Here is a 13,333-nt window from a genome sequence, read left to right as displayed (position 1 = left end):
GACTCGGAGAGGAAGGAAGGGATCCGCTGGGGTAGGAGAGGAGGCTGAAGCGGGGAAGGAAGGCAGGGGATCGGATGGGGATTGGGGAGAGGCGACTCGGAGAGGAAGGAAGGGATCCGCTGGGGTAGGAGAGGAGGGTGAAGCGGGGAAGGAAGGCAGGGGATCGGATGGGGATTGGGGAGAGGTGACTCGGAGAGGAAGGAAGGGATCCGATGGGGTAGGAGAAGAGGATCTGGCGCGGGACGGACTCAGCGTGGAAGGATCGGAGAAGACGTGAGGCGTACGAGTCACGGGCAGGAGGCCACTGAGGAAGGAGAGCCTGGGCGAGACCAAGGCGGGTTGTTGGCCCCGCCTCCTCCGGCCGAGCTGCCCAGATGGCGGCACCGTGGCCTGCGCTGCTCGGCCGGTTGCCGGGGAGACCAGTCTATGTCCAGGGCCCGGCTCGCCCTCTGCCTGCGGGGATGGGGATCACAATCCCCGCGGATCACGTCAGCCCCATGCCGGGAGGGGAGAGGGGACCGGCTCGGGACAGCTGCGGGATCCGGGGGTGGGGGCCGGGCCGGGCAGCCTGGGGACGCTATGAATTAGGAGACCTGCTCAGGAGCCCAGATCGCGTCTGTGACTAGCCCCCACCGCTGCCCTGGCTGGGGGCTGGGCGATTGTGTGTATTAGTCTCACCTGCCCTTGCCAGCCCGCCTTCCCCCGGGACCATGGTGCCATCGCCGCGGCCTCGGGCCAGCTACAGCCTGACGGGGGTGACCCCGGCCAGCACGGTGCTGGTGTACCGCAACGGGGACCCCTTCTACTCGGGCAGGAAGTTCGTGATCCACCATCGCCACGTGAGGACTTTCGAGGCGCTGATAGCCCAGCTGAATGAAGGGGTGGAGGTGCCCTTTGGGGTGAGGACTCTGTACACCCCCCAGGAAGGGCACCGCATCCGCAACCTGTCTGACCTAAAGCAGGGCGGGAAATACGTGGCCGCTGGGCGGGAAAAGTTTAAAAAACTGGAGTAAGTATGAAAAACTGGCTCAGCATTTAAATTTTCTAAAAATCTTTTTTTATTACCATAGTTCCTAGAAAACCTAATAGAGATCGGGGTCCCTTGCGTTAGGTGCTGTACAATTACAAAATACGAGACAGTACCCCCGAAAGCTACCTTTTAAATAGACAAAACCAACAAAGGGTGAAAGGGCTTGACACACTGTTACCTAAGATTACATAGTAAATCTATGGCCAGACACGAATGGAGTCCTACACCACTGCCCTCCATACCCACTGGACTACATTGCCAAACCGAAGCCAATAGAAGTGTTTCCAAAAGTTAAAATGAAAAAAATTATATCTAATGGAAATAGTTGGTTTTAAACAATTCTACGTTTCTCTATAGGGTTTGCAATCAAAATGTTGCTGCACTAAGAACCTGAAACTGACTGAATAAATGTGAAACTGACTGCATTGAGTTTTTACTTGTCCAAGCTACGAAAAATGCAAAAAGCAAAGTATAAATAGTGAAAAGTAATTTGCCTTGTTAAAATGTTAACTTATTATGATTACATATAATTACCCATTTCTTTATCCATCTGTAAAGTGTCCCATCTAGTGATGATAGTTTCAGAGCAGGTGGTGCCAACTCCTAGACCTTGTCTTCAGCAGGAACAAAGGTGTGTTTTTTAATTTATCTAATACATGGTAAAATCCTAGTGAAGACAGGGCAATATGTAGGTTTAACATGAGTTAATGTGTTAAAGGCCAGTTAGGCTTAAAGAGAATCTCCGGTAATAGAATAAGGACAAAGTTTGGATTTTACCCCAATAAGAGCAGTGGTACTGACAGGAATCGGTAAATTACAATAGGAAGGGCCTTCTTGCAGATACTACAGCTTCTAGGACAGGGGTAGGCAACCTATGGCATGTGTGCCAAAGGCAGCATGCGAGCTGATTTTCAGCGGCACTCACACTGACCGGGTCCTGGCCACCGATCCAAGAGCTCTTCATTTTAATTTAATTTTAAATTAAGTTTCTTAAACATTTTAAAACCTTATTTACTTTACATATAACAATAGTTTAGTTATATATTATAGACTTATAGAAAGAGCCCTTCTAAAAATGTTAAAATGTATTACTGGCACGCGAAACCTTAAATTAGAGTGAATAAATGAAAACTTGGCACACCACTGCTGAAAGGTTGCCGACCCCTGTTCTAGCATGTTATGCTCTATATTGAGCTTGAATGGAAATGATGGAGTTGTGATTCCAGATGTTCAAACAACTCCACTGCCTCTGCTATGTTTCATAGTTTAGCAAGGAAGAACAGAGTGAAATTAACAAGATTCCAGTCAGCTTCACTGAAAAACTGTAGGCAGCACAATTTCATGCACCAGCTGTGGTTGCTGCTGCTGGCTGGGGAAACTGGAACTTATTCCTGAGTAGATTTGGGCTGGTTAAATGCTGCAAAGCAAGTGTTGATGAACATTTATTTGAATTCTGAATTACTGTTTGATTAGACTGCATTTATGACCTTCATTGTGCTTTTTAAAAAACATTTGTGAATGTGTATTTCTTTTTTGCAGAAACTCATAGAGAATAGGTTTAGTTTGTATGAATACCCATATTTGTCTGGGATTTGTGCATGATCAAAATTTCGTTATTGTTTGTTGTTCCAACAGCAAGTAATTGAAAGGGACATAACTGAGCACTACTGATTATTTTCCCCCTGTATTTTGAACGTGAAACTGAAATTCAAATAGTAGAACAGAAATCAATTAATATAGTTTTTTATGAAGCCCAAAGATCTGATGTTGACACAGTGCTGGAAAGAGTGTAAGGTAACTGCTGCTATAGTGCTATCTGTGGGCCCATGAACGTTTTTGTTTATTCCAAATAATAGTTGCTTTTTGAACAAAACTTGGCATTGGAATCCATACGGGATTTTATAACAGTTTTAAAATAGAGTAGTTCAAATTTAGGGCCCAATCTTACAAACTGCTGAAGAATCTTCTGGAGAGGTGTTGTGCATTCTTAGTGCTGACTCAAGATCATAGAGAGGGTCTTCGCAGGATACTCAATAACTGAGCAATGTTCCTTTAAACTTACAATATCAGCATCTTAAAAAAATAAAAAGCTTCCAGAGACTCAAATAATATTGAAGCCCCATTGTGCTTTGCACTGTACACACACACAGTCCCTGCCCCTTAGAATTTTGAATCTAAAATAAATAGATAAGACAGACAAAGTCTGGAAAGAGGGGAGTATTATTTCCTCTTTACAGATCGGAAGCGAATTTCCAAAGAGTAAATGACTTGCCAACAAGTCTGTTGGAGAACCAAGGAATAAATCTGAGTCCCATTCCAGTGCCTAAACCACTACCTCATCCTTCCAATTTATAAAATATAGTAAAACTGACCAAAATCTGCAATATTTTGTCACTAATTAGGGGTGTTACAACTAGGCTAAAATGTTTTATGAAATAACTAATCTATTGAAACAGATGTATATGTTTTGTCTAATTTTCCTCTTTTCCCCCTTCCTGCAGTTATATTCATATAAGCATTAAAAAACCACAAAGACGAAAGAAGGTTGTGATGGTAAGTATATAACTCTTCAAACTACCCTTTTAACATATCATCAGAAGTTAGGCCATTAATTGGCCGTATCTTTGCTTCTTTCATAAGGAAAATTTGGAAGCCAAAAGAAAAAGTTTGCACTCCAGTACTCTCTAATCACTGGACATGTCCTTGAAATCTCTCTTGCCACAATTTCTCCAACAATTAACACCATACAGTTTTATATACGTGTTTCTCTAAAGAAAGGTTCACTATTGTAATGATTATTGTTTTATATCCAATATTTACCTGGCAAGGATTGGTAAACCTGTTAAAGCTTTCTAAATAAATAAATAGTTAAAAAAAGATTTCATTTGCAATGTTATAGTAGAAGATCATGTACAGTCATGACACTCATGAAGAACAAGACATGTGCCTGAAATTAATTGTCCCAAATTTTAAATTCCTCCACTTACCTTTGAGATACACATCACATTTGAAGTTTGTCAGGGCTTTTCTTGTCTGTCATGGCTTTCTGGATTACCTGTTCTGCTCATTGGATTACCTGTTCTGCTCATTCCCTCTGGTGCACCTGGCATTGGCCACTGTCAGACGACAGGATACTGGGCTAGATGGATCTTTGATCTGACCCAGTGTAGCTGTTCTTATGTTATGTTTTTTTACCTTGCACCTTCTATGGAAGTGAGACAGAAATGAGAATAAAAGCTAGAAAAATTAAAGGAGAGATTATGCAAAACTATTAAATGTAAACCTGTACATGACTAATCCTTAGTCTCTACCCACTATACCTCTACCCTGATATAACATGAATTCGGATATAACGCAGTAAAGCAGTGCTCCAGGGGGCGGGGATGCGGACTCCGGCGGATCAAAGCAAGTTCTATATAACGCGGTTTCACCTATAATGCGGTAAGATGTTTTGGCTCCCGAGGTCAGCGTTATATCAGGGTAGAGTTGTATTTATTATGCCTTTGAAATAGCAGAGTTGGAAATACCATAGCTGCTGTTTCATGTCTTCATCATCTGGTGGGCCAAGTAGCCTTAGTACTCATTTTGCAAACACATGTAGCCCTGTTTCCTGTATCTTGTATTTTGAATTTATCGTGCTACTGTATTTTGCATTATAGGCTCTGGTATTGCACACAATGCACAGTGTGGTAGCATGCTAAATTCAGACACAATAGGGCAAGTAGTGTTAACTCAAACTGACACATGAGTCCCCACCTCCTGGACTTCTTAGCCCCCCTTCTCCAAAAATAATTGCCACAGTTGGATCTTCTGGGCCACGGATCCCTGCCAGCCAGGACACAGATGCAGAGATCAAGGGGATCTGTGATTAATTTGCCAGTGCTTGGAGGGCCTCCAAGCCTTTAGAGTCTTCTGGGAAATTTCCCTTAATCCTCGGATACCATTCAAAACATGGTGAGAAAGGATTACTCACAGGAGAAAGTGGCAGGATCAAGACCATTGTGACAGAGTTTTTTCAAGGTACACACGACTTCTGTCACATGCAAAGAAATGCTGGAACGTCTCTAGCTTTAGAAAGTGTGCTTACCTTTGACTAAAAAATTCAGAAGTCTAATCCACAGACAAATTAATTGGCCTGGTGTATTTTAAGTCTCTCTTCACCTCTTCAGTCCCTTCTTCGCCTTTGGAACAGAATTCCAGAGCATCCTAACATTCTAAACTCCTCAACATGCTGCTTAGCTCAGAATCAGAACCTGCGTGAGCCTAGCAAGGTCTACATCATAGAGAACACACAGAACCCAGATTTGTCACTTGGTGTGTAAGGGAGGGAGCTCAGTTCTTCACTGGGGCTGTTAAATATGCATGTAGGTTTTGATTGAGGTTGTAAGACTTTTTGGATGATGGGGATTACATCTTTCTTTTTCATTTTATGCAGTACTGAGCCCACTCTCTGTGCTCAAGAAATACTTGCAGGAGGAGCTGGTATAGTTTGCCTAAAATTTTGAATGATAAAGGATTCTTTTAACCTTTTCTTTGAGAATTGTTAACACTTACTAGTACTATGTTGTATGTAGAGGGTTGGAGAAAAAGCCAGTTTGGGTTCCCTTCATGACACATGGCCCCAACAGCTCATCACCCTGCCCTGCAGGTACCACATGGGCAAGGAGACCCATGAGGTGGGAAAGCAAGAGTGCTAGGCTGCATATTGCCCCAGCAACTCATCCCTTCAACTCTGGCAGAAAAGGCTTCCCCTGCTGCTAGCTTATGTAGTTGGTCCTGTAGGTTTGTTTGTTTGTTTTTGTTTTTTTGAAGTTCTAGTTGTCTCTCCTGAAGCCTCAGGGTTCAAACAGTGCAGCTAGTGCATGATGGGGAGGTTGTTACAGTTGTACAGAACATAATTTGTTTTAATCTTTGTCCTTATGGCCACCCCTCACAGGAAATTGCATTTAAAAAGAAGGTGCAGGGAGCAGGGCGGAGGACAAAACATGTTGAAGAGATGTTACTTAGGTTGCAAAGTCAAGCACTTAAAAGTCAGGAAATGCCAGATTTACAGTTGCCTATGCAATCTTAATTTAGCCCTTTAGTATGTATGCATTATGACATTTAATTACATTATCACATCCTTTTTTCCCCCACAGAACCCCTGTGTCATTCAGTGCACAGGTTAGATGTACAAGTGGGCAGAATTCAAGTTACATGTAAAAGTGACTTTTCCTAACTTTTGAGTACTTGATTATGTAACCTGAGTACATGTTTTTGTATTCAATAGATATGATAACAAAATAGGCATTTGAGACCAGAGTCCACTTGAATATACAAATGCTAAACTGGACGCCCTTATTTAGGTGCACAGCTTTGACAACTGGACCTATAGCATACGGTATATATTTGTGTTGCAGTCTGCATCTAACCTCTATGGACTTTTTATTTTGCCTTACTCATAACAGGTGATATTTACACCAGTACGGAGAGCCCACAGAAAGCCTGTGCACCATTTAATCGCAGGTTAGCCCTTAAAGTAGGTCTCAAGTGGTGCATAGAACTTGTTTTGGAATTTAAACTAAATTAAACAGGATTTAGCCTCACAAAGATCAAACTGTAAAGGTCCAGATAAACATCTACATTTTGAGATATCATTGGATTTAAATTTGAAAACAAAGATTTGCAGTAGTAAAATGTTATATTCATTGATACATTTGCAATGAAATGTAGTGAACATGTACTAGTTTCCTTAAAATTACTGGTTTAACTGAAAATGTGTCTTTTTGGTGAAAATCAATTGGAAAAATTAAGAGGGAACCTCAGGCGACCTTTATGTAAGGAAGAAATTCCTTTAAAATTAATTTTAAAAGCACCGTATACTTTTAATATAACCTATTAAAATCAAAGTCTGGAAAGCACCATAGTAAAATACATTTAAAATCACATTTTATTTATTGGGAGGAAAGGGTTTTCAGTAAACTCCCGTGGGATCCTGAAGCCACACATTCAAGTTTGTTTTAATGAGAACATCTGAGTCTAATTTGGACAGCAGCACTTCTACTTTTACAGCTGTTTGTGACGTATCTTTTATTCTAAGAGAGGTTTAACTGCAGGGAGACAGATAAAAAAACACAGATGAGGACGGTGCACCCTTTGCTGAATTTTCTCACGTTCACCATTAATAGCCTAGGATCCAAATTCTACCTGTTCATGCATGCAGATGAAGGCAGAGATTGGACCTCACTGCAAAGCTTGTGTAGTTAGCAATGATGACAGAACAAATGACACTGTTTAAAATGTGTGGGCCAGATTCAGCTCTTGGTTACATAAGTATAAAACTGGAGTAAAACCATTGGCTTCATTGGATTTACACTAATGAAACTGAGAGCAGAATTTGGTCCTATCACCTTTAAAATTTGGGAGTTTATGGAAGTACAGCCCGTATAAGAGACTGGGAATGTCTTACACAAGGTAATAATACACTTTTGGGCTAATTAAAGAGCAGTGTTGATAAGCTCCAAAAAGAATCCTTTTCTGCCAGAAAGATGGTAGCTGCTATGTACCTTGAACGTGAGGGGTTTAAAAAGTGGAAAAAAATCACTGCAACAAGTAGTTAACATGTGCCCAGTGGTTCTCAAACTACTGTACTGGTGACCCCTTTCACATAGCAAGCCTCTGAGTGTGACCACCCCCCTTATAAATTAAAAACACTTGTTTACGTATTTAACACCATTGTAAATGTTGGAGGCAAAGCGGGGTTTGGGGTGGAGGCTGGCAGCTCGTGACCTCCTATGTTATAACCTTGCGACCCCCTGAGGGGTCCTGACCCCCAGTTTGAGAACCCTTGTTCTATACCTTGGGCTGTGATGGCACTCATTGAGGGGGGAGGGGGAAAAGGAAGGCTAAATATGACACAAGATAACAAAAAAGTTGTAGTTTCTTACACATGGCCACCCCATCCCTTTAATATTGTTTGTTTAAAGTCCTCTGGGAGAATCCTTCAGCGAAGAAGCCTGTGCTATAAATGTTTATCATTAAGGTTAAGAATCCATCATGGATATTTTTAGTAAAAGTCAGGGACAGGTCATGGGCAATAACCAAAAATTCATGGAAACCCATGACGAGTCCCTGACTTTTACTAAAAATATGCTGTTGGGGAATAACAGATGAGCACTGCTGGGAAGCTGAACTCCGGCAGCTGCTCCAGGCCCGCTGCTGCTCCTGCAGCCCCAGGGGAGCTGATCCAACCACAGCCGCTGCTTCAGCCCTGGGGCTGATGCTCCAGCGGTCAGGGGATTGCTGCTACAGAGGTCAGCCTGCTCACCAGCTGCTCTGGCAGCCCCAGGGCTGACTGCTGGCTGCTGCTCTGGTGGCCCTGGGGATTGCTGCTCCCGCAGGTCTGGAGCTGGCTGCTTGCCAGCTGCTCCAGCCCCTCTGCAGCCCTGTGGCAGGAGTTGGCTGCTGCTGCTCCAGCCCCAGAAGGGCTGACCCAATCCTAGATTCTGCTTTAGCCCTGGAGCCGCTGCTTTGGTGACCTTGGGATGGACAGCTGCTCCAGCCCTGCCGCTGTGGAAGAAGTCCTGGAGGTCGCGGAAAGTCACAGAATTGTACCCTTATTTATCATCATAAGCTTTTCTATGTTGCCAGTCACTTTCATATCTAAGCCCAGGATCCTTGACTGGAAGAACTGTCTGTGCCACTCCTGCTTTTGGTACTTTTCCAGCAGCACTAGTGAGAGTGGTAGGGTAGAACTGATGCAATTCTACTTTGGTTTTAATTTTTGCTTCTGCTGGGTCCTCGGTGCTGATCATATGCTACTGTCAGGGTAGAGGAGGAAGGGGGAGGGAAAGAATAACTAGCGTTCCCAGAAGCAGGAGTAGGATCATTCATGTGCAGCTCCAGCATAGTGTATCTTGCTATGGTGCAGTTGGAGAAGCAGTGAAACTGAGTAGGATAATGTCAATTATTGCCTTTTGGTGCCATGGAGAGAAGTGATAAAAAATACAACAGACAGTTGCTCTTACTCCTGTAGGAACTGAAACACCGGAGTTCAAATTAAACTGATGAATTCTCTGATTCATGCTTCTGACCTAGTTTTTAACAGTGGCAAAGAGTTCTGTGGCACCTTATAAGCTAACAAACATATTGGAGCATGAGCTTTCGTGGGTGAATACCCACTTTGTCCATCCAAAGAAGTGGGTATTCACCCATGAAAGCTCATGCTCCAATATGTTTGTTAGTCTATAAGGTGCCACAGAACTCTTTGCTGCTTTTACAGATCCAGACTAACACGGCTACCCCTCTGATACTAGTTTTTAACAGTTAATCTAAACTGTTACATTTTCTGTATCTTCTGTTTGTCTCCAGTTATGCTTTGCAAAATCTTTCCTAGTTTATAGTGTTTTCTGACAGTGAAACCACTGTTCAAGCTCCCTAAGGAATAGTAGTTCATTGAAATTCCATATACAGATTTAGGGCCCTGTGAAGGTATAAGGGTTATTATTTGACTGAGGTTAGAGGCCAGCAGAGGGCTGGCTGGCTGATTAGCTCCTCCTGCTGCACCTGCAGGAAAAGACCTGCAGCTTAACTTGCTGATCCTCATAAAGGGAATAGCAGGAAATGGAGAGGAGGAACTGCAATACCTACTAGAGGCTTCAGCTACTGCTGGGAAGAACTGCTCCTAGAAACAAAAATGAACAGATGGGAGACTGGGGAAATCCTGTTATCAAAAGGCTCTGAGGTAAGAGCCAGGAACTTTGGACTGAAGAACTACAGGGAGTGAGAGACAGATCATGGAAAGTTTTGATCTTGTTTGTTGAGGAGACTTGAAATAAAAGAATCATAGAATATCAGGGTTGGAAGGGACCTCAGGAGGTCATCTAGTCCAACCCCTTGCTCAAAGCACGACCAATCCCCAATTAAATCATCCCAGCCAGGGCTTTGTCAAGCCTGACCTTAAAAACCTCTAAGTAGGGAGGTGGTGGAATCTCCTTCGATAACCCATTTCAGTGCTTCACCACCCTCCTAATGAAAAAGTTTTTCCTAATATCCAACCTAAACCTCCTCCACTGCAATTTGAGACTATTACTCTTTGTTCTGTCATCTGGTACCACTGAGAAAAGTCTAGATCCATCCTCTTTGGAACCCCCTTTCAGGTAGTTGAATGCAGCTATCAAATTTCCCCCAGCCCATTCTTCTCTTCTTGCAGACTAAATAATCCTAGTTCCCTCAGCCTGTTCTCATAAGTCATGTGTTCCAGCCCCCTAATCATTTTTGTTGCCCTCTGCTGGACTCTTTCCAATTTTTCCACATCCTTCTTGTAGTGTGGGGCCCAAAACTGGACACAGTACTCCAGATGCGGCCTCACCAATGCCGAATGGAGGGGAATGATCACTTCCCTCGATCTGCTGGCAATGCCCCTACTTATACAGCCCAAAATGCCGTTAGTTTTCTTGGCAACAAGGGCACACTGTTGACTCATATTCAGCTTCTTGTCCACTGTAACTCTTAGGTCTCATAGACTCATAGACTTTAAGGTCAGAAGGGACCAATATGATCATCTAGTGTGACCTCCTGCACAAAGCAGAACTGCTGCCTAGCTACTCAGTCCCTAGTTTGTCCTAAGTGCAGGACATATAAAAAAGAAACCACAACAACTGACCCTGCTGGAAATTGCCTTCCCTGGACTCAGTGAGAAGATTCCAGGTAGAATTCCCCCAGGGACTTTGCTGGCTCTGAAAGAGCAAGCTGCGGTGCAGCCGGAAGAAGGCGTTATAAGACAGGCCCCAATCTCTTACATGCAGTGCCTGTAGATCTGAACCCCCTCCATAAAGAAGGGCCATGGAGCAGATATTCCAAATTATGGTGAATCAACAGCAGGTGGAAAATGAAAGGAATCGCCAGTTCCACAAGGTACTCCTGGCCTCCTAACAGTGCTTGCAAGAAACTCAGTTATCTGAGCTTCAGTGGAACGGACCGTTCCAAGAAGAGATGGGCTGCTTACTCTCATAGCAGCTGTGGGGAGACAGAAACAGCCATGTCTCACCTTGACCAAGATGGGCAGCACTGATGACCCAGAGGCCTACCTGACCACCTTTGAGTGGACTGGGAGAAGAGTTCCTGGGCAGCGTGGCTGGTCCCATAACTCACTGGTGAGGCCCAAGCAGTGTATTGGTTCCTGAGTGTGGATGAAGCACAGTCATATGCAATACAAAAGGCTGCCATCATGGACCACCCTGGTCTTTCTATAGAAGCTTATTGGAGACATTCCTTAATGGGGCATGCCCTTGGGCAGTAGCTCAGTGGCTCTGGGGCTACCCAATGGCTAAAACTACAGGCTGAGACAGTGATGGGGCTTATTGACAATATTGGCCAAGAACAATACCTACACATTCTCCGTATGGTGGTACAAGCCTGAGTTCAACAGTTTTGGCCTGCATCCGTGGCAGAGATGGTCGAGACAACTGAGGGATTCATGGAAGCTGAATTACCTATGGGTGGGAAGGCCAGACTCTCGGTCAGCGAGCCACATTTAGAAAGGCAGTGAGAGATGATAACCTACCAAGCCAGCAAAAATCTACCAAAATTTTACTTCACCCATGGGACCCTACAGAACCAAAGTCCCAGGCTTCCAAGGAACCACCATTGCCCTCCTGTGAATGACTCTGGTATGTTATCACTGCAGGCAACCTGGGATCTTCCAACAGGGAATGCCCCAGGATGGAATGTGACAGCATAATAAAGGGGCTAGAGCCAGAGAATTGCAGTCTGGGGACTGAGTGCTCCTACTTCTTCCCAGCTCAGAGAGTGGGGTAGGGACAGACTAGGGAAAGTTTTGATCTTGTTTGTTGAGGAGACTTGAAATAAAAGGAAAAAGAAACCACAACAACTGATCATGCTGGAAACTACTTTCCCTGGACTCGACGAGAAGGTTCCAAGCACAGTTCCCCTAGGGAGGGCACTGGCTCAGCAAGAGCAAGCCAGGGTCCAGCTGGAAGAGGGTACTGTAAGACAGGCCCCAATCTCTTACACGCCCAGTCCACCAAACCTTTGCATGAGTGGTCCTTACTCATGTGAGTAGTCCCATTGTGTTTGCAGGAGTGATTCCTTAGTGATTTCTGGTTTAGGGCTTTGCCCTTAAGGTAATGCTAACCCAGAAATGATTGTTGGAATCAATGTTATAAATTGAGCACCATGATATTGTTTTATAATTTTTCATTTTTTGAGAATTACTTGTTTCATTTTATCCCTTAAAACTGTTTTATTTTATTATATTTACGTGACTAAAATAACTCAAATGCCCATACATAAATAAAACTAGTGTATAAATCCATGTCTATGTATTGTGACAAAGTTCCTCCTCTACTTTGAGTCCTGCGCTTAATGGCAGATTTTGCTCACCTCAGTTATCTTCCCCACAGTCTGAGTCAGCTCCTCCTGTGTCTGATCAGGAGTTGGGAGGTTTGGGGGGAACCTGGGCCCGCCTTCTACTCCAGGTTCCAGCCCAGGGCCCTGTGGATTGCAGCTGTCCATAGTGCCTCTTGTAACAGCTGCATGAAAGCTACAACTCCCTGGGCTGCTTCCCCATGGCCTTCTCCAAACACCTTCTTTATCCTCACCACAGGACCTTCCTCCTGGTGTCTGATAACGCTTGTACTCCTTGGTCCTCCAGCAGCACACCCTCTCACTCTCAGCTTCTTGTGCTTCTTGCTCCCAGCTCCTCCCATGCACTTCCTCTCCTCTGGCTTCTCCCCACCTGACTGGAATGAGCTCCTTTTTAAACCCAGGTGCCCTGATTAGCCTGCTTGATTGGCTGCAGGTATCTAACAGCCTGTCTGCCTAATTGTTCACTGTTCCTGATTACTCAGTGCACGCCCTGCTCTAGCTCACATCAGGGCACGAAGACCTACTAATCATGACAGTATATTTGCCCTCTACAGACTCTGTACCCCGCGCGCTGGTCTGTACAGATGGTAAGAGTAACAAGAAGGTTTCTTTAGGTATATTACAAGCAAGATAATAGTCAAGGAAGGGGGCCTTCTAAATGAAGGGCAGGCAACCTATGACAGCAGGATGTGATAAGCTAATGTACTTAATGCTTTTTTTGCCTCTGTCTCATGATAACAAGTGTCAGCTCGAGACTGCTGCATTGGGCAGGCACGCATGGGGAGGAGATGCAGCCCTCTGTGGAGAAAAAGTGTTCACTATTTAGAAAAAGTTGGGAGAAACATAACCCAACAAAATCACAAGGGTGCAAAGAGTGTGGCAGATGTGATGCGAGCATTGGGCCATATATCGCTGAAAATCATGGTGATTGGGAGT

The 13,333-nt window shown here is 44.2% G+C and overlaps 1 protein-coding gene across 2 annotated transcripts in view; it reads left to right on the top strand.

Annotated features, from left to right (window-relative positions):
* The first annotated feature begins 669 nt into the window (after positions 1 to 669).
* The window catches only part of DCDC2C (doublecortin domain containing 2C), a 124,115-nt gene continuing 111,451 nt past the window's right edge, over positions 670 to 13,333 (top strand). For both annotated transcript variants that reach the window (XM_075063692.1, XM_075063691.1), the window contains exons 1-2: positions 670 to 1,009; positions 3,532 to 3,583. In XM_075063692.1, the coding sequence (XP_074919793.1) occupies positions 711 to 1,009; positions 3,532 to 3,583 (351 nt within the window). In that variant the 5' untranslated portion in view covers positions 670 to 710. The remainder of the gene's footprint in view (positions 1,010 to 3,531; positions 3,584 to 13,333) is intronic.

The sequence above is a fragment of the Chelonoidis abingdonii genome, chromosome 3 (genome assembly GCF_003597395.2).
Source record: "Chelonoidis abingdonii isolate Lonesome George chromosome 3, CheloAbing_2.0, whole genome shotgun sequence".
NCBI classification, from domain to species: Eukaryota; Metazoa; Chordata; order Testudines; family Testudinidae; genus Chelonoidis; species Chelonoidis abingdonii.
Note: the sequence above shows the minus strand (reverse complement) of the source record. Positions and strands in the feature narration are given on the sequence as shown.